General features: G+C 46.6%; 1 protein-coding gene across 1 annotated transcript in view; it reads right to left on the reverse strand.

Moving 5' to 3' along the window:
- BMP7 (bone morphogenetic protein 7) overlaps positions 1–19,890 on the reverse strand; it is an 86,565-nt gene that overhangs the window by 12,780 nt on the left and 53,895 nt on the right. The window contains exon 3 of the mRNA XM_003419910.3: positions 9,781–9,929. Coding sequence (XP_003419958.1) covers positions 9,781–9,929 — 149 coding nt within the window. The remainder of the gene's footprint in view (positions 1–9,780; positions 9,930–19,890) is intronic.

Genomic DNA, 19,890 nt, shown 5'->3' on the forward strand with positions numbered 1-19,890 from the left:
ACTCACCCAATTTTCATTTTGGCAGTTGTGCCTTCCGCTGACTACCCCCTGGCCACAGGGGTGGGCTTGTAGTTCAACAAACCAAACCAGTAGCCGGCAAGTCAATTCTGGCTCATGGCAACCCCATGTGTTCAAGTAGAACTGCTCCATAGGGCGTTCAAAGACGTGACCTTTCAGAAGTATGTCGCCAGGTCTTTCTTCTGAGGTGCCTCTGGGTGGGTTTGAGCACACAGTCTTTCAGCTAGTGGTCAAGCACTTAAACATTCATGCCACCCAAGGACTTCTGTGGTCCAATATATGGTAACTAAGGAGCCCTAAGGATGCAACAGCTAAGCACCCAGCTGCTAACAGAAAGGTTGGAGGTTCAAACTGACCCAGCGGCTCCAAGGAGAAAGACTTAATAATCTGTTCCAGTAAAGATTATAGCCTAAAAAACCCTGTAGGGCAGTCCTACTCTGTCACATGGGGTCTGCTTGGACAAAAGGAAGGAGCTGCAGTGACCAGAGGGGGAGCTTGTTTTCAAGTGAGGCTGAGCAGAAGGCAGAGCAGAGATAAGCAGTTAGACTGGGCTCTTTGGTGACCTCACTGAGCTACTGGATCAAACCAACCCTGAAGCCTGATTTCTTGCCATCTTGATAACATAGTCTCAGCTGTTGTCTTGGGGCTGTTCTTGCCCCTTTCTTGTGGATAGGGAACTGAGCTGTAAAGAATCTTGGGCTTGTCACAGAGCAGGCACCAGAGAGTAGGTGGGAATTACTCCTTTTATCACCAAGTTTGAGGAAAGATTCAAGTTTTCAACTCAATGCCGAGTAACACTACAACAAAAAAGAGGTAGGGAAAACATTTTGGCAATTCCTCAAAAAGTTAAACAGAGTTATCAACAATTCTAGGTAAATGCCACGAAACCAGAAAACATGTAGTCACACACCTGTTTGTCAGGGGGCTGTCCTGCGCACTGCAGGGTGTTTAGCAGCATCCCTGGCCTTGGCCCACCAGATGCTAGTAGCACGCTGCCCTCTACCTCCGGGACTGGGACAACTAAAAATGTCTCCAGACACTGCCACATGTCCCCTGGCGGGGCGGAGCAAGGGGGCAATTCATCCCCTATCAATGACCACGTTATAGACACACTCACTGAAGTAAGTCAAGACAGACTTATAAGTCCCTGTAGGAGAGTTTTAACTGCAAAACTCTGGAGACAATGCAGACAATTAACAAGGTGAGTTAATTAAATTATGGGGTACAGCACAAGTACTGAGGAGCTACTTAAACCTTCATTCGTCTATTGAACAAAAATCATGGAGCGCTGCTCTGTGCCAGAGGGCTGCACCAGAACAAGATAGATATGAAGGGGCAGAGCTGCGAAGGTGTGGGTATAAAGTCCTCTAACAGAACATGACACAACATGAATACACAGGGAGGAAAAGAAATTTAAAGCAGATACCAACGTATAGAAGTACAGGGGTGGGGGAGGGCGGGGAGGCCAGCACAAACAGTTAAACACTCAGCTACTAACCAAAAGGTTGGCAGTTCGAACACATCCAGAGGCACCTTGGAAGAAAGGTCTGGCAATCTACTTCCAAAAGGTTACAGGTGGTGTTATGGATTGAATTGTGTCCCCCAAAAATACGTGTCAACTTGGTTAGGTCATGATTCCCAGTATTGTGTGGCTGTCTTCTATTTTGTGATTGTAATTTTATGTTAAAGAGGATTAGGGTAGAATTGTAACACCCTTACTAAGGTCACATCCCTAATCCAATGTAAAGGCAGTTTCCCCAGGGTGTGGCATGCACTACCTTTTATCTTACAAGAAATAAAAGGAAAAGGAAGCAAGCGGAAAGTTGGGGACCTCATAAAACCCAAAAACCGAACCCACTGCTGTTGAATCGATTCCCACTCATAGCGACCCTATAGGACAGAGTAGAACTGCCCCGTAGAGTTTCCAAGGAGTGCCTGGCGGATTCGAACTGCCGACCTTTTTGGTTAGCAGCCATACCACTTAACCACTACACCGCCAGGGTTTCCGGGGACCTCATAAGAACAAGAAAAAAGCACCCGAAGCAGAGTGCATCCTTTGGACCTGGGGTTTCTGCACGGAGAAGCTCCTAGTCCAGGGGAGGATTGACGAGAAGGACCTTCCTCCAGAGCCGACATAGAGAAAGTGCCTTCCCCTGGAGCTGATGCCCTGAATTTGGACTTGTAGCCTATTAGAATGTGAGAGAATACATTTCTCCATGTTAAAGGCATCTACTCGTGGTATTTCTGTTGCAGCAGTACTAGATGACTAAGATAGGTGGGATCAAATGACCTGGTGCTTCCAAGTCTCAGGGTGTGTGCTGCAGGCAGGTGAAGACAGCATCCCTTACCCAGCCCATCTGCTTCCTTCCTCCAAGTCTGGGGGAAATGGTGGCAGCAGCCATTTTGCCAACAGTCATGGGATGAGGCTCAGAACAATGTCAGCACATTCAAGATGGTGGGGCCGAGGGAAAAGGCCGTGATTACTGTCGACACTCTAACCAGGGGCCAGCAAAGTACAGCCCACAGGCCAAATCTGGCTTGCCACCTGGTTTTGTAAATAAAGTTTTACTGGAACACAGCCATGCATAATTGTTTACATATTGCCTATGGCTATTTTCGTGCTGCAAGAGCAAAGTTGAGTAGTTATGACAGAGACTATGGGACCACATAGTTTAAAGTATTTACTATCTGGAACTTTACAGAAAAAGTTTACTGCACCCTGCTTTAACCAACCCACCATGAGTCAGAGACAACTGGTTAACTATCTCTAACCAGCCCTAGACCTAGTTCTAGACTTGTTAAGAAAACCATTAATGTCCTCATGGGATGACCTTATAGGACAGAATAGAACTGCCCCGTAGGGTTTCCAAGGCTATAATCTTAAGGAAGAAGACTGCCACATCTTTCTCCCTCTAAGAGGCTGTTGGGATGAACCCAGCTGAGAACTTCACCATGATGCTCCCTCCTCATAAGATAAGACAACTTTCTTTTCTACCATTTGCCAAGGAATGCATTGCTAACTGATAGGGTGGGTTCTACCCTGATTCTCAACAAAAATGAGAAACCACCATTGCTGGAGTGTTTGCTCTGCATTACCTCTCACTGGAGACTTTCCAGAAGGAGGTGTAGTCTCAGTATCACATAGGAGAAAAGTGGCAACACAGGAGCAAAGTCATCTACCCGGGCCATACTGTTGGAAGGGGCAGACATGGAACCCACAGACTGCTCCAGCAGACTTGAGTCTGAACAGTTAACACCATTGTCCATAAGTCTAGGGACATCTTAGGGTGAAAAAAAAAAAAAAATTAGGGTGAAGGATCCCACAAATTAAGGAAGGTGAAATCTTTAGTCATGAATATGGAGAAGCTGCAAGCCCTCCAAGGGTAGGAGGGGTTCACAGAGGCACAGAAAGGTAACGCTTTCCCGGGGCGGTGGGGCAGGTGGGCGGAGATGTGGAAGGAGGACCCTGGGAAGGTGAGTGGAGAACCGGGACTGGCCAGTGCACCACACTGCAGCAGGCACAGAGCACAGGAAAAAAAAAAAAAGGAGGGGATGTGACCAGTCAGAGAGGGTGGCATCCTTATTTTCTTCTGGTTGCTCTGTCCTGTGTTCTAGTCTTAGGTTGTCACCTGATGTTACTGATTATCTCACTAGAGGACTCCCTTTAGTATTTCTTGTAATTTTTGTTTGATTTTTAAGAATTCCCTAAACTTCTGTTTATCTGGAAATGCCCTAATTTTGTCATCATATTTAAGAGACACTTTTGCTGGATATATAGTTCTTGGCTGGTAATTTTTTTCCCTCAAGGCTATATATATGTCATCCCATTGCCTTCTTGCCTGCATGGTTTCTGCTGAGTAGTCTGAGCTTAGTCTTATTGACTCTCCTTTGTAGATGACTTTTCGTTTATTCCTAGCCGCTCTTTAAATTCTCTATCTTTGGTTTTGGCAAGTTTGATTATAATATGTCTTGGTGATATTCTTTTAAGATCTACCTTATGTGGAGTTCGATGAGCATCTTGGATAGATACCTTCTCATCTTTCACGATATCAGGGAAGTTTTCTGCCAATGTATCTTCAACAATTCTCTCTTTATTTTCTGTTATCCCTTCCTGTTCTGGTACTTCAATCACTCGTAGGTTATTCCTCTTGATAGAGTCCCACATAATTCTTAGGATTTCTTGATTTTTTATTAAAATTCTTTTATCTGATTTTTTTCCTCAAATACATTGGTGTCAAGACTTTATCTTCACTTTCACTAATTTTGACTTCCATTGCCTCAATTTTGCTCCTACGACTTTCTATTGAGTTGTCTAATTCTGAAATTTTATTGTTAATCTTCTGGATTTCTGTTTGCTGTCTCTCTATGAATTCTTGTAGCCTGTTAAATTTGTCATTATGCTCTTCTATAATCTTCTTAAGTTCCTCTATTGCTTTATCTGTGTGTTCCTTGGCTTGCTCTGCATTTTGCCTGATCTACTTCCTGATCTCTTGAAGAGTTCTGTATATTAATCTCTTGTATTCTACCTCTGGTAATTCCAGGAAGTTATCTTCCTCCAGAAGTTTTCTCAATTCTTTGTTTTGGGAGCTTGCTTAGACAACGTGGTCAGCCTCTTTATGTAATTTGATATTGACTGTTGTCTCTGAGCCATCAGTAAATTATTATATTTATTTTATGTTTGCTCACTGTGTCCTAGCTTCCTCTTTTGGTTTGTTTTGATATGCCCCAATAGGTTGCTTGTGTGAGCTAGTTTGCTTATTGGTGCCTTTGAAGCTTTAACAACCTGTCACCAGGTGGTTAGATCTGTTATTAGGTATGTGAGCCCAGGAGTCCATTTACTTTTCTTGTATGGATTCAACTCAGGTGTCCAGTCATGAAGTGCATGGTGTAGGCTCTCACCTACAGTCCTAGAGGGGCAGGGGCCATTGCTGTAGGCACACGTGTCCAGATGCAGTAGATGGCCACATGCTGAGCTGCCCCTAAGTATCTGGGAGGAAAGCGTGTCCCTGTTCCCTAGAGCGTGTAGGAGGGTGGGTTTTGCAGCCGGAATGGGCACCCAATGCTGTTGGATGTAAGCAATGGGAGGCACCACTTATTGTTGGACCCATGTCATGGGTGGCTAGGTGGTGTGGGTGGAGCCACCAGTCCTCAGGTCCCTGATGAGGACCCTGCTAAATAGGCAGAGCAGTGTCAAATGTCACAAACCTGCCACTCCACGATATAGCTGATACAGTGAAGTTAGGCTTCAGGTATATACCCTGTTGTACTGTGCTAACAAGGGTCTACACTGTTAAAATGGGCCCGCATAGGTCTATGGAGGGGTGAAAGGCATTTGAAGCCCTTGGACCCTTTATGCTTGTGCCTAGGCAAAGAAGCTGTGCCTGCCCAGCTTAGGGGAGCTGGCAGATTATTTCCTCCTGTTTGTTAATTTGTTCCCTCTCCAAGGCCAGGAAAATGGCTCAGGGTGCTTGATGGGTCCTACTTCCAGGCCAGAGGATGTGGCAATTGCTGAAATCAGCCCAGACTGGTATACAGTGGGGAGGGAGCAGCTAAATGGGAGAAAGCTTTTTCCCAAAGGGATGTTTTTTCAATCTGCACAGTAGGTTAGATGCGTGTACTTATCTTTTGCCCACTGAGTGCCACTTTTCACTGGTTCTGGATGCTGGAGTGGACTCTCCGTGGCTCAGTCTCTCCCAATGCAGAAAACGCAGCCTGAGCGCCTCTGCTTGCCTCGGTGCACTCATGCCAGCAGACCTGGCCTGCGGGGTGCCAGTTCCCGCCAGGTCAGGTCTGGCAACTCCTCACCGCTTCTGAACCGTCTCTCCCTCTCCCTGCCACTCGGTCCAATTCCTCAACTTTGCTTTGATGTTCAGGGCTCTTAGATTGTCATATATCATCGATTCACTTGTTTTTTCCGGTCTTTGTTGTAAGAAGGACCACAGGAAGCGTCTGACTACTCTGCCATGTGCCCCGCCTCGCATCCTTATTTTCTTGTGGCTTCTTTGTTTTCCAGCCCTGAGGCCACTGGCTGCCCCTCTGACACCCATGGGATTCAGCTATTGCTCGTTAATTCTGGACAACATATTCATTCTAGACACTTCTCTGGATTCATCAAGGCCCAGGTGTCAAGTGAGAATGCAATTAGCACTATGCTGTCTGTCCAACCCCAACGACCTAGTACCATCCCTGCCACCAATGCCTGCCCAGCCCCGGAAGGACACACCCCAGCCTCTGGGTTGTCAGGGCCTCTTCACTGCTCCCCTAATCGGGCTTGTGAACAGACAAGGAACCATGCACCTTGGAGCCAGCTGTGCTGCAGGGGGGTCTCCCCCAGTCTTGGCCTTGCGGGACTAAGTATCCACAGCCCTGCAGCCAGTGGCCCAGAGGCAGCGTGGGACATCACACTTGTTGGGTATATGCCCTCCAACCCTTTAAATGGCCCTTCTTATTGACTGAATTCTGTCTCCAAAATATGTGTTTTAAGTCCTGGCCCCTATACCTGTGGATGTGATCCTACTTGGGAATAGGGTGTTTTGTCATGGTAACAAGGCCCTGAATCTAGACAGCATCTGGCAGCCTCAAGGCGACACTGCCCATGAGTGGAGAGAGATTCCCAGGTGGGCTGCAGAATATGGGGCCCAAGGAGCCTCAGTTTCCTCAGCATACCATGTGGATCTTGGTGATAGTATCTATCTCACCAGGTAATGTGGGGATTAGGAGACAATGGCAGAAAGCTTCATACCGACCATCTGTTGAGCAATTAAGCTCTTCACCTGCATGAACACACCTAATCCCTCACAAGAAGCCTCAGAGGTGGAAACTATTAACCAGCAGGGGTGGGATTCGAACTTGAGGAGTCCAAGCTCTAACCATTAGACAGCTCTGTCTCAGTAAATGCCAAGCCTCACCCAGAGCCTCAGAGGGAGCAAGAGGTGGAAGCAAAGGGGGAAAAGACCCTGACCTTGTTTTGGGGTAAAAGATACTGGCAGCCCCAGTACTGAGAGGGACTGGCTATGGGGATTGAATGTTACTTAAGAAGAGGGAAAACCAAATCTGGGCCACCTCCAGCCAGCAGGGCAGGCAGAACAGAAAAAGCATGATCGTTGCATTGGGTAGAGTTGGGGAGGCTAACCAATAGCCACAGCCAGGGAAATGGTCACTGGGAAAAGGAGAATGGAACCCACCTTTACCTTGTTTCCTTCTTTACCCCATCCCCAATATGTCCCGCAAGAGGTTTTTAACAGAAAAAGAAGAGAATGATCCCATCACCAAAAAGTTTGCAATGCCTCTAAGCTCTATCTTCCAACAGGAGATTCACTACAGGCACCAGCAAAATCAAGGCTCTGATAAGTCCTGCAGAGAAGAATCCTGTTTAGCTTATTCAGTCTAGCATTTCTCACTTCATTGATCCTGAAACCCTGCCCTTTTCTCTGAGATACCTATTGACACGTATGGAACACAGTTTGAGAAATGCTAACACAGAGCAGGGGTTGGCAAAGGTTTTCTGAAAGGGACAGATAATAAATACTTGAGGTGTTGCAAGCCAAATGGGCGCTGTTACAGCTTCTCATCTCTGCCATTGTATGGCAAAAGCAGCCCTGGACAATATGTACATGCAGGAATGTGGCTGTGTTCCAACAAAACTCTATTTACAGACACTGAAATTTCAATTTCATCTGATTATATATGACATGAAATATTCTTCTTCTTTTGACTTTCTTCAACCACTTAAAAAAAAGTAAAAAAAAAAAAAATTCTTACCTTATAGTCCATACAAAAACAGACAGCAGACTGTATTTGACACCCAGGCCATAGTTTTCTGACCCTTAATATAGCGCAAAGGAAAACTCTAGCACTTTCAAGGGCCCCCTTCAAGCTTGAGGAGCATGGAAAGAGAAATTGTAATGGGGGAAGGGGGGGTCATCAGTGTGAAGGAAGGAAGGGGAGGTGAGGTGAGAGAAGGGGGAGGGTGGGAAGAGGGAGGGAGGGAGGGAGGGAGGGAGGGAGGGAGGGAGGGAGGAAGGAAGGAAGGAAGGAAGGAGGGAGGGAGGGGAAGGGAGGGGAGGGGAGGGGAGGGGAGGGGAGGGGAGGGGAGGGGAGGGGAGGGGAGGGGAGGGGAGGGGAGGGGAGGGGAGGGGAGAAGGGAAGTAGGAAGTGAGGAAGGGAGGGAGGGAGGAAGGGAAGGAGGAAGGGAGGGAGGGAGACGGGCCAGGAAATTAGGAGATGGGAGTGTGGTCCTAAAGTCTGTGGCCCCTGCCCACATGGTGGGCTGTCTTAGGTGAGAAATTTTGGTTTTCTTAAACTCAGGCATAGGGCGTGTTCTGGATGGTCTGGGCACCCTCCTTTCCAGATCAGACCTTCCACAGGCCTTTGAAATAAAGGCGAAGAACATCGTAGATACTATGCTAACACTTGTGGACATAAAGAAGGAAGCAGAATCTACATGTAATTGTTTAAATTACATACAGACCCTCGACAAGATGGATTGACACAGTGGCCGCAACAATGGGCTCAGACAAAGCAATGACTGTGAAGACGGCACAGGACCAGGCAGAATTTTGCTCTGTTTTCACTATGAGTCGGATTTGACTCAAAGGCACCTAACAACAGTCGCCTCTTCGGTGGAACTCAGCAGCTGGGGAAAGGAGGTAGGGGGGAAGTTATCCATAGTTACATATTTGTGTAGCTTTGATTGAGCCATGGTACGTATTACCTAAAACCAAAAAAACCAAACCCAGTGCCGTCGAGTCAATTCCGACTCATAGCAACCCTATAGGACAGAGTAGAACTACCCCATAGAGTTTCCAAGGAGCGCCTGGCGGATTCGAACTGCCGACCCTATGGTTAGCAGCCGTAGCACTTAACCACTAAGCCACCAGCGTTTCCAAGTATTACCTAGTCAAAATAAATGAATACATTTTTTTTTTCCTTAAAAATGGTTGATGGAAGAAGCCATACACCCAGAAAAAAACCCAACTTAATTAGAAATATATTTGGGGGGAAGGAGAAATTGACTTGGCCAGGCTCACTCCCAGCTCCCCCGCGCTCTGTGGGCGTCCTTCCTCCTTGCCCTTCTCATAGGAGGTGAATGACGTCATTTCCTAGAATGTGTGATGGGGGTGGGACGAGCTAAAGGGGAGGGACTTACAACAAGTCTCCAAGTATTTGGGATGTGGCAGAGTCGTGTTCATGGTCTCCTGGGAGAACCACCAGTGCTGTGGTTCTCAACCAGGAGCAAATTTGTCCCTCAGGGGACATCTGGCAATGTCTGGATACTTGTGGCTGTCACAACTGAGAGATGCTACTGGCATCTAGTGGGTAGAGGCCAGTGATGCTGCACAACATCCTACAGTGCACAGGACACAAGGTTAATGCTGCGGAGGAGAAGGCAACCCTTCTCGGACTGCTGGGTACACAGGTGTCACCCAGGCCTCTGGCTAAGGTGCAGGTTCTGATGCAGCAGGACTGGGGTGAGCTGATATTCTGTATTTCCAACAAGAGTGACACCACCCCTGCTGGTGGGGGAACCATAGTGAGTTAAAAGAGTCTCACTCAGACCTGCTGGGACCAAGCATGCATCTCTTCATGCAAGAGGAGAAAGAGAGGGCAGCTTTGGATTTGGGTTGACAGTGCAGACTAGGGAAGTGCGGGGCAGGCTGCGATGGCAGGAAACTAGCCTGAGCTGTGGTGAGATGCTCCCCAGGCTCATGAGTTCGGGCTGCTGGGGCAGTGGTGGACTAGGGTGGAGGCCAGGAGACTTACCATCCAGAGTCTCCACTGAGAGCTGCAGGCCCAGGTTGTGCCGCGGGTTGACCACCCAGTGGTTGCTGGTGGCGGTGATGTCAAATACCAGCCAGCCCTCCTCTGAAGCCCAGAGGGTACGGCTGTCCAGGAGGAACAGGTCGGACTCCCTGTGAGAGAAGAGAGACATGGGCTCTGGGTCAGTGGGGTCACAGTCAGCCACTGACAGAGGGGGGCCTTGTGCAGTGAGGGAGGCATGAAGAGGTCCAACCAGTTCCTGCCCGTGGGTTCATCAGACCCAGATCCAGGCATGAAGACCCTTCAGGAGAGAGTCGGAAGGAGAGACATGCGAGAAACAGGACACTGCTGAGAGACAAGTTCACTGCCTTAGTCATCTAGTGCTGCTGTAACCGAAATACAAGTGGATGTCTTTAGCAAAGAGAAATTTATTCTCTCACAGTGTAGGAGGCTAAAAGTCCAAATTCAAGGCATCAGCTCCAGGGGAAGGCTTTCTCAATCTCTGTTGGCTCTGGGGGGAAGGTCCTTGACATCAATCTTCCCTCGGTCTAGGAGCTTCTCAATCACAGGGGCCCTGGGTCCAAAAGACATGCTCTGCTTCTGGTGCTGTTTTTTCTGGTGGTATGAGGTCCCCCTGTCTCTCTGCTCGCTTCTCTCCTTTATACTTCAAAAGAAATTGGCTTAAGTGGTAGATTAATCATGTAGATTGAGTCTACGTAACTGCCAATAATCCTATCTCATTAACATCATAGAGGCAGGATTTACAACACTCAGGAAAATTGCATCAGATGACAAAATGGTGGACAATCACACAATACTGAGACTCATGGCCTAACTAGGCTGACAGATATTTTGGGGGGACACAATTCAATCCATAACACTTGCCCTACAACTTTGCTAGGGGGAATCCCAGTGGGACCATGTAGGGGAAGGCAGGAATGATATAGCCTCTGAGTTGCCGGAATAGTCTCAGGGAACCGAAGTTCAGTTACTGAGTCATTCACCATGTGTGAGGCATTTTAAATGCTTTAAGTTTCAAATATTTTAATGCAACACACATTATGTCATTTAATTCTCACAGCCCTAAGATGTAGGGATATGACTCATCTCCATTTGTTGTTGTTATTGTTAGGTTCCATCGAGTTGGTTCCGACTCATAGTGACCCCATGCACAACACAACGAAACACTGCCCGGTGCTGCACCATACTCTCAATTGTTGCTATACTTGAGTCCATTGTTGCAGCCAGTGTGTCAATCCATCTTGTTGAGAATCTTCCACTTTCTCTCTGATCCTCTATTTTACCGAGCATGATTTCCTTGTCCAGGGACTGATTCCTCCTACAAAGTGTCCAAAGTATGTGGGATGTAGTCTTGCCATCCTTGCTTCTAATTAGCATTCTGGTTGTACTTCCTCCAAGACAAATTTGCTCATTCTTTTGGCTGTCCATGGTATAGTCTACATTTGTTGCCAACACCACAACTCAAAGGCATCAATTCTTTGGTCTTCTTTATTCATTGACCACATTTAGCATGCATATAAGGTGACTGAAAACACCATGGCTTGGGTCAGGCGCACCTTAGCCCCCAAGGTAACATCTTTGCTTTTCAATACTTTAAAGAGTTCTTTTGCAGCTGATTTGCCCAATGCAATGCATCTTTTGATTTTGTGACTGTTGGCTTCCATGGGTGTTGATTGTGGATCCAAGTAGTAAGAAATCCTTGACAACCTCAATCTTTTCTCCATTTAACACATGGGAAACAATGACTTGCCCAAGGTCACCTCACCAAGAAGTGGTCAACCTGGGGTTAGAACAAAAGCAATAGAACACCAGCGTAGATACTCTTCATATCCACAATAGAGGTCTTCATGAGTTCACCAAGCATTAGCAGGTGACTGCTGATACTAACAGAGGCAGCCCTTTAATTCTCTCCTCCTCACCTTTTGCAGTAGTGAAATGGGTAAAACCACAATTGGCCATGTAGGGGATGGGGTAAGGATGGATAGATGAATGGATAGTTGCATGAGTAGGTAGATGGATAGATTTTTATATCCCTACATAGGATTATTTCATGCAAAGTTGTCATAAAATCAACTATGCACTTTTAAATTATAAGAATTTAAAGTTTCAATATTTTAAAACCCCTAATAGTCAACTAAAATATTTGAGCACCTACACTGTGCCAGGTACTGGGGTATATTAGTGAACAACATGGAGCAGCCCCAGTCTCTACAATAACTGGGACTACCTCATTTTCCTTAAGGTAAATTTTCTCTGCTCACAAACCATTCGTTCAGCGCTTACTCAGTGTCCGCCCGTGCTGAAACACCTGACCTGCACCGTTTCATGGAAACCATTGTGTGGACCACAGAACTAAGACTAAGAGGCTGAGTTGCTTGCCTGGGGTTACACCACAAGGACATGGTGGAAGCAGGGTTGGAACTCAGCCAAGTTAGCTTCACGCCTGAACTCACAATACACAAAGACAGTCTTCTAGACATTACCTTTGCTCAGAGCCTTGTTTCAGAGCCTTCAACAAATCAATCCCACAAAACCCTCAGCAGAGGGAGCAGAGCAGTAGATCCCCCTTTAGATAAGGCACACACCTCCTGTGGGCCCCTGTCCCCAACTCTCCCACCAATCCTACAGAAGCCAGCCATCCCATCAATCCTCCCAATTTGGCCCTGAGGATCGCTGAGTTTGTGAGGCCTGCTGACTTGTAATTCTTCTGATGCCATAGTACATGAGTGATGCACCAGGTATGTGAATATGTGCATGGCTCAGAGAAGGCAGGAAATAACATCTGCAAATGGAGCCAATACCTCAAATTTATTGGAACTCAGAAACCCACTAGACATTTGCTGGGAGATTAACAGGTGGCTCAAAGCAGCCAGGCCGGGGTGGCGAGCCAGGTTCAGAAACAGGAGCCCAGGCAGGTGTGAAGGCCAGGGCAGGCTCATCAAGTACAAGCGTAGAAGGAAGGAACTTGAGCTGGGTTTCCATCTTTGCATCTCTCCCTGCAGAGGATCTAATTGGCCCAGTCAAGTCACATGCAAAGTCCTTGGCCATGGAGGCCAGGACACTTCACTTTGATGGGCAGGACCGCTGTCTCAGTTCTCCAGTGCTGCTATAACAGAAATATCACAAGTGATGGTTTTAGCAAACAGAAATTTATTTATTTTCAGAGCACTGGCTGTAACCCGGAGCTGACAGAGAAAGAGAAAGCCTTCCCTGAGAGTAGAGGGATCCTTGTCTCTTCCCCTTTTATTTCCTGGTTCTTTGGAGATCCCCATCTCTGCTCACTAGCTTGGTGGTTTAATCTCTTTTATATCTCAAAGGAGATTGACTCAAGACACACCCTACAGTATCATTGTCTCATCAATGTAACAAAGAAAATCGATTCCCAAATGGGATCATAACCACAGGCATAGAGGTTAGGATTTATGACATATTTTGGGGGGACACAATTAAATCCATAATATTCTACCCTTTGCCCCCCTACCCACCCAAAAAATTCATTTCCATTGCAAATGGGAAAAATTGGAAGGAAAGAAGGTATAACAGGCACCACCAAGCACGTCCAAAACCCAACAGAACTAAGTACATTAGCTCTCAAGGCTTGACAATAATCCTTTCTTCTCTGAGCCCATCTGGGCGACGGCCCCACCCTCCAGACTCTGGGTGTTGGCCACACTCCTTGGATTCTGGGTGGAGACACCTTGGCCCTGGGCTTCTAGGCCCTCTGGGATGGCAACTCAGCTCCCTTGGCTCTAAGCAGGCCTGTTCTCCTAGTCCACCTGAGTGAAAGCTTAGAGGTTCAAGTCCACCCAGAGGTGCCTCAGAAGAAAGGCTTGGTGACCTACTTCTGAAAAATCAGTTACTGAAAACCCTGTGGAGCACAGCTCTGCTCTGACACACACGGGGACGCCATGAGTTGGGACTGACTCGAAGGCAACTGGTTTTTAAATTTGACTTTTGTGTCCAAACTGACTTAAAATACTGAGTCAGGTCTTTGCTGGAGTACTTGCTTCCGTTCCTCCCAGAGCCCTGTTAGAGATGGTTTCATACTGGCTCGGGGTTGAGCATATGGAACATAACTTACAAACACGAATCCCCTGCTGTTTCCATCGCCAACAGACTTGATGCCTTTCCTGGCTTCTGACACTACCAAGGTTGTCAACAAACCAGTTGGCCATTCTCTGCAATGAGCAGACAAACAGAAACACCAATCAGAATAAAATAAGTCTCCTGCTGAAGCAGGCTCCCAAGGTCCCTGCAGGAAACACACCACAGCGTAGGAGTCACAAACTTGGGTGGTGATTTTGCTATAAATTCGTCATTTATAGGAAAATGTGACTAGCTCTCTGGACAGGCCCTCATGAATAGTAAAACAATGAATGGTAACCTAGAGAACAGAACTAGGTCTTTAAACAGCAGACACCTTGCCAAACGATACTAAGCATCCTTTTTTTTTACAAGCCACAGCACTGAGGCCAGATGCTACAGGCCAGCGTTGACTCACGGTGAATCAACGTGAAGGCGTCCACTCCCCTCCCAAGTCCAAGTTTGCAGTTCTGGGCACCCTTGGGAGAGACGGAAACTTTGTTTTGGAGGCACTGGGAGGGGGAAGCACCATTAAGATGCTAAGACACTTTGCTTGAAGACTGCAGGCCTGGGCATGAGGGTGAGCTGCATGAGGACCACAGAGACAGTGGGCATGGCTAGGTACCACCCCTAGCATTTTAAAGAACCCAAAAACCAAACCAAATGCATAGCGGTCAGGGCAATTCCGACTCATAGTGACCCTACAGGACTGAATAAAACTGCCTCATAGGGGTTCCAAGTCTGTAATCTTTATGGAAGCAGACTGCCACATCTTTTTCCTGCGGAGCAGCTGGTGGGTTTGAACCAAAGCCGAGGAGCACTTCACCGCTGTGACAGGGCTCCGATTCTTAAAAGGACAGGTTCTTAAAAGCAGCAGGGGAGCGAATGAGCCATTTTTATTTAAATCGGAGCATCACAGGCCTCTGATGCAGGCCAGGTGAGAGCAGCTGGGGGCAAGGCTCAGGTGAAGGTCCCCCCAGGAATCTAAACGTATGAGTTCCTTACCTTTTCCATAACGGAAAGCCAGGGTTGCCCATGCATCAATTCTGACTCTCCCAGATGGCCCCACGTCATCCTAGGGTTACTGTTTCCACTTTATAGGCGAGGAAAGTGGGGTTCAGAGAGGTCAGACCTTGGAGTGACAGAACCAGGGCACAGGGAGGGAAAGTCTGACTTAAGAACTTGAGCCAGATGTTCACTGCAGCACTATTCAACAATAGCCAAAGATGGAAACAACCTAGTGTCCAAAGAGATGGATGGATGAACAAAATGTGGTCTGTTCATACAATGGAATACTACTCAGCCCTGAAGAGGAAAAGTTCAGACACATGCTATGATATGGATGAATCTTGAAAACATTATATTATGCTGAATGAAATCAGTCAGACACACAAATGAACAAATAATGTATGATCCCACTTACATGAAATTTCTAGAATCAGTAAATGCATAGACAAGAGTTTATCAGTGGTTACCAGGGGCTGGGGGTGGGGTGGGAGTTATTGCTGAAGGGTTGCTGTGTTTCTGAAGCGTTTTCCATTGTACCACCCTAGAACTGGGTTCTCATTCCTATTCAGCCCTCAGTGGGCATGTGGACAAGACTTAAATCTTTGGTCTTCTAAGCTTGGAACGATTTCCAAGGTCCTGATAAGCTCTGGGAAACCCTGGTGGCATAGCGGTTAAGTGCTATGGCTGCTAACCAAAATGTCGGCGGTTTGAATCCACCACATGCTCCTTGGAAACCGTATGGGGCAGTTCTATTCTGTCCTGTAGGGTCGCTATGAGTCGGAATCGATTCGATGGCAATGGGGCTTTTTTGGGGGTTTGGTGCTCTGAAGACCCAAGTGCTGGCAGCCAGCTGACGTGAGACAGACTGGAAGCATCTTCCCCACAGCCATGCAGGGTAGGTGAGACATTTGAAACAGGGCCCTAGAGTGGACGTGGAATGTCCAAGGTAACCAGGGCACGGGGTTTGGTAGCCAAGTGGGAATTGCCTCTCCAGTAGCCCCTACCAGTGTCCCAAGTGCCCTGGATCCAGAGAAATCCTCAGGCTTCCAAGCTGGGCTGTGTTCCCCGGAGCTATTTTGTGCAAACTGCTCATTTGGCCCACCCTACATCCCATGTGGGATCTTACTCCCCCCAGAATGGATCGTGGGCGAAGGCCCTTGAACATCACTGTCTTGAAATAGTCTCTAACTCACCAGAGGGTTAGGAAAAAGGCCTTTCAACCTACCCACGGCTGAGATTTTAAAATACCCATTTTTCCATCACGGTAAAACTTTCCAGTCCCCCTGCCTCTCCCTCCTGATTAGGTTTCAGCTGGGGGGCGTGGTATCCCCTGCCATGCTCTACCCAAGTGGGTAAACAGTAACATTCCCCAGCGCAAGGAGTCAGGGTTACTGGCAGACCTGCCTGTTAGAGAGCACGGCTTTGGGGGAGCCTGCATGTCAGGGAGGGAGAAGCTGACCTGCTGGGTCTTGCTGCTGTTCTTTAATTGGAAGGAACGCCAAGTGTGTAGTCAAAAGATACTTGACTTGAAGCCCAGCTCTGCTGCCATTCAGAGCTCGGAGGAGGGGGCTACACTGTCCTCACTCACAAAACAGGGCTCGAGAGCCAGAGCAACCACCTCGTCAGGATCAATAGAACACGGAAATATGCCCCCGTATGAGTGGGGTTTTATCAGAAGTAGAGCATATTTGTTAAATTGAGATATTCACATACATGTACTTGATTGTAAAAGCCTCAACACCTGTTGCTTGCGTGACCTGTTGCTGACACTCTGGGCTCTATGCATGCAGTCTTTAACACACAGATGGCACAGTGTATTATTTAATACAGACCCTTCCAGCCATAGTCTTTGTGACTCCCACATAATGATTGGGTGGGATTATGCAAATATAATGTCTGAACCCACAAAGGGACTGGACAAAGCTGCTAAGAATGCAAACTAAGGTACATGGAACCCTGCAGGGGTTGAACCCTGCCAATAAGGCGTATAGAACCCTAATGAAGGGACTGGTCAGTTTTACCATCCTGCTAGGCTTAAGAGAGAGCCGATTCTAGAGCAGAAGGGGACCTACTACTACTAAGAAGAACCAGGAGTGGAGGGCATCCTCTGGACCTGAGACGCCTGTGCTGAGACCCTCCTAGACCCCCGAGACGCAGAGAGAGCTGTAACGTAGTAGACATCAAGAAGCAGTAGCACAGAAACCGCATCAGCAGAACCAGGAGACTGGCAGGAGATGACGCAGTGGCCTCCCAGGCACAGAGTGAGAAAGCTGAGCGCCTTCGGGCTGAGACTTCCTGGTGGAGTAGGGTGCCTCCAAGTACTTACTAGAGGAGCTGAAGAGCTCTGTAATACTTGCTAAGGCAGGGAAGGCGAGGAAGGGCCAAGTGTCAGAGAGAGGCCTGACTGCAGGCATGGCTGAGATGCAGCTGTATCCTTAATTGTAATCTTTTACTTCCCTAATAAACCCCATTAACTGTGGGTATTGTCTGTGAGTTTGTATGGCCATTGCAAGGAATTATGAACCCTGATGTCTTAGTCATCTAGTACTGCTATAACAGAAATACCACAAGTAGATGGTTTTAACAAAGACAAGTTTATTGTCTCACAGTCTAGTAAGCTAGAAGTCCAAATACAGGGTACCAGCTCCAGAGGAAGGCTTTCTCTCTCTGTTGGCTCCAGAGGGAGATCCTTGTTATCAATCTTCCCTTGGTCTAGGAGCTTCTCCGTGCAGGAAACCAGGGCCCAAAGGATGCCCTCTGCTCCTGGTGCTGCTTTCTTGCTGGTATGAGGTCCTCAACTTTCTGCTCTGCTTCCCTTTCATCTCTTGTAAGATAAAAGGTGATTCAGGACACACCCCAGGGAAATATCCTTTACACTGGATCAGGGATGTGACCTGCGCAGGGGTGTTGCATCCTACCCTAACCCTCATGCGCATAATCTAACCTTGTCTCAATAACCACAGGCAGAGTTTAGGATTTACAGCACATAGGAAAATTACATCAACCACAAAATGGCAGGCAACCACACAAAACTGGGAATCGTGGCCTAACCAAGTCGAAACATATTTTTGGTAGACACGATTCAATCCATGACACCAGAGGGATATAGCATGTCGTAGGAGGGACGGTTGGTGTCAGCATTGGTAAAAAAAGGTTGGAGGGTGGAGGCATGTCTGACTTCTGCCTCATAGAAATCAGCCTTGGGCTGTTGGTGCTAATAATGATTTTCTCTCCCCCTTGAGGTCAGACGAGGTCCGATGAGGTCAGACAAGGTCAGATGACCCCACCACACCATTTTTAGAGTTCATAAACCTTCCAAAAAATTACTAGCTTAATGGCACCATACTCTGTATTTCAGGCTTATATTGGCCTTATCCATTAAAAAAAAAAAAAAAAGGGTGACTGAGATATAATTCATATACCATACAAGTAGCCCTTTAAAAGTGTACAATTCAAAGGTTTTTAGTAGAATCAGAGTCGTGCAACCATCTCCACCCATCCCAGCCCCTGATAACTACTAGTATACTTTCTGTCTCTATGGATTTGCCTATTCTAGATTTCACATAAACGGAATCATACAGTGTGATCTTTTGTGTCTGGCTTCTTTTACTCAGCATACTGTTGCCCAGGTTTATCCATGTTATAGCATGTATCAGGACATCATTTCCTTCTACAGCAGAATAACATCCCATTGTATGAAGGGTAGCGAGAACGGCTGCACCACTTGAAGAATGTAATCAGTGTTACTGAATTATACATGTACAATTTGCTGAGATGGTATATGTTCTAAGTATATTTTCACCACAATAAAATTAAAAAAAAAAAATGGTACTATATGGATGGACCACATTTTGTACATCCATTCATCATTGATGAGCATTTTGGTTTTTTCCACTTTTGGGCAATTATGAACGATTGTTGCTATGAACTTTTGTTTATGTTTTGTGAACATATAATTTCATTTCTCTTGAGTAGTGGTACTTTTGGGTCAGTAACTATATTTCAGCTTTTGAGAAACTACCAAATTGTTTTCCAAAGCAGGCTGTACCATTTTACCCACCCACCAGTAGTGTATGAGGGTTCCAACTTCCCCACATCTTTGTCAACACTTCCTATGGTCTGTGATTTTGATTATAGCCTTCCTAGCAAGTGTCAGGAGCCCTGGTGGCACAGTGGTTAAACGCTACCACTGCAGACCCAAAGGTAGGCAGTTGGAATCCACCAGCTGCTCCTTGGAAACTCTATGAGGCAGTTCTACTCTGTTCTCTAGGGTTGCTATGAGCGGAATTGACCTCAAGGGGTTTGATTTTTGTTTTGTTTAGTAAGTGTGAAGAGGCATCTCACTGTGGTTTTGATTTGCATTTCTATGACAGCTAATGATGCCCAGTATCCCTTCATGTGCTGACTGGCCATCTGTATATCGTCTTTGGAGAAATGTCTATTCAAATCAGCCTTTTCCATTTTTGGAAAGAACAGCATCTTAGTTTGTGAGTTTATACCTTCCCCACTTCCATCTTCTTGACCAACTTGTGTAAGAAGGAATTATCTGTTGATAATTTGGTAAAAATGCAGTATAAAGTCTTCTGGGGTGGGGTGTCAAAGGCCTTTTATTCCTGTTTCCATTTCTCTTATGAATATCGGGCAACTCAAATTTCTATTTCTTTTTGCATCGATTTTGGCATTTTGCATCTCCCCAGAAATTTACATGGTGCATGTTCTGCTTTATGACACCTTTTCACATAAAACCACACTTCCCCTTTATCAAAAAGTATAGTTACATGATCCTTTGAAGGAGCAGAGTAGCAGGATACAAGATAAACAAACAAAAATCAGTTGGAGTCCTATACACCAATAAAGAGAACTATGGAAAGGAAATCAGGAAAGCAATACCATTCGTAATAGTTCCTTAAAAAATATATACTTAGGAATAAATCTAATCAGGGACGTAAAAGGTCTATACAAAGAAAACTACAAAACACTACTGCAAGAAACCCAGACCTA

The sequence above is a fragment of the Loxodonta africana genome, chromosome 24, assembly GCF_030014295.1.
Source record: "Loxodonta africana isolate mLoxAfr1 chromosome 24, mLoxAfr1.hap2, whole genome shotgun sequence".
Classification (NCBI taxonomy): domain Eukaryota; kingdom Metazoa; phylum Chordata; class Mammalia; order Proboscidea; family Elephantidae; genus Loxodonta; species Loxodonta africana.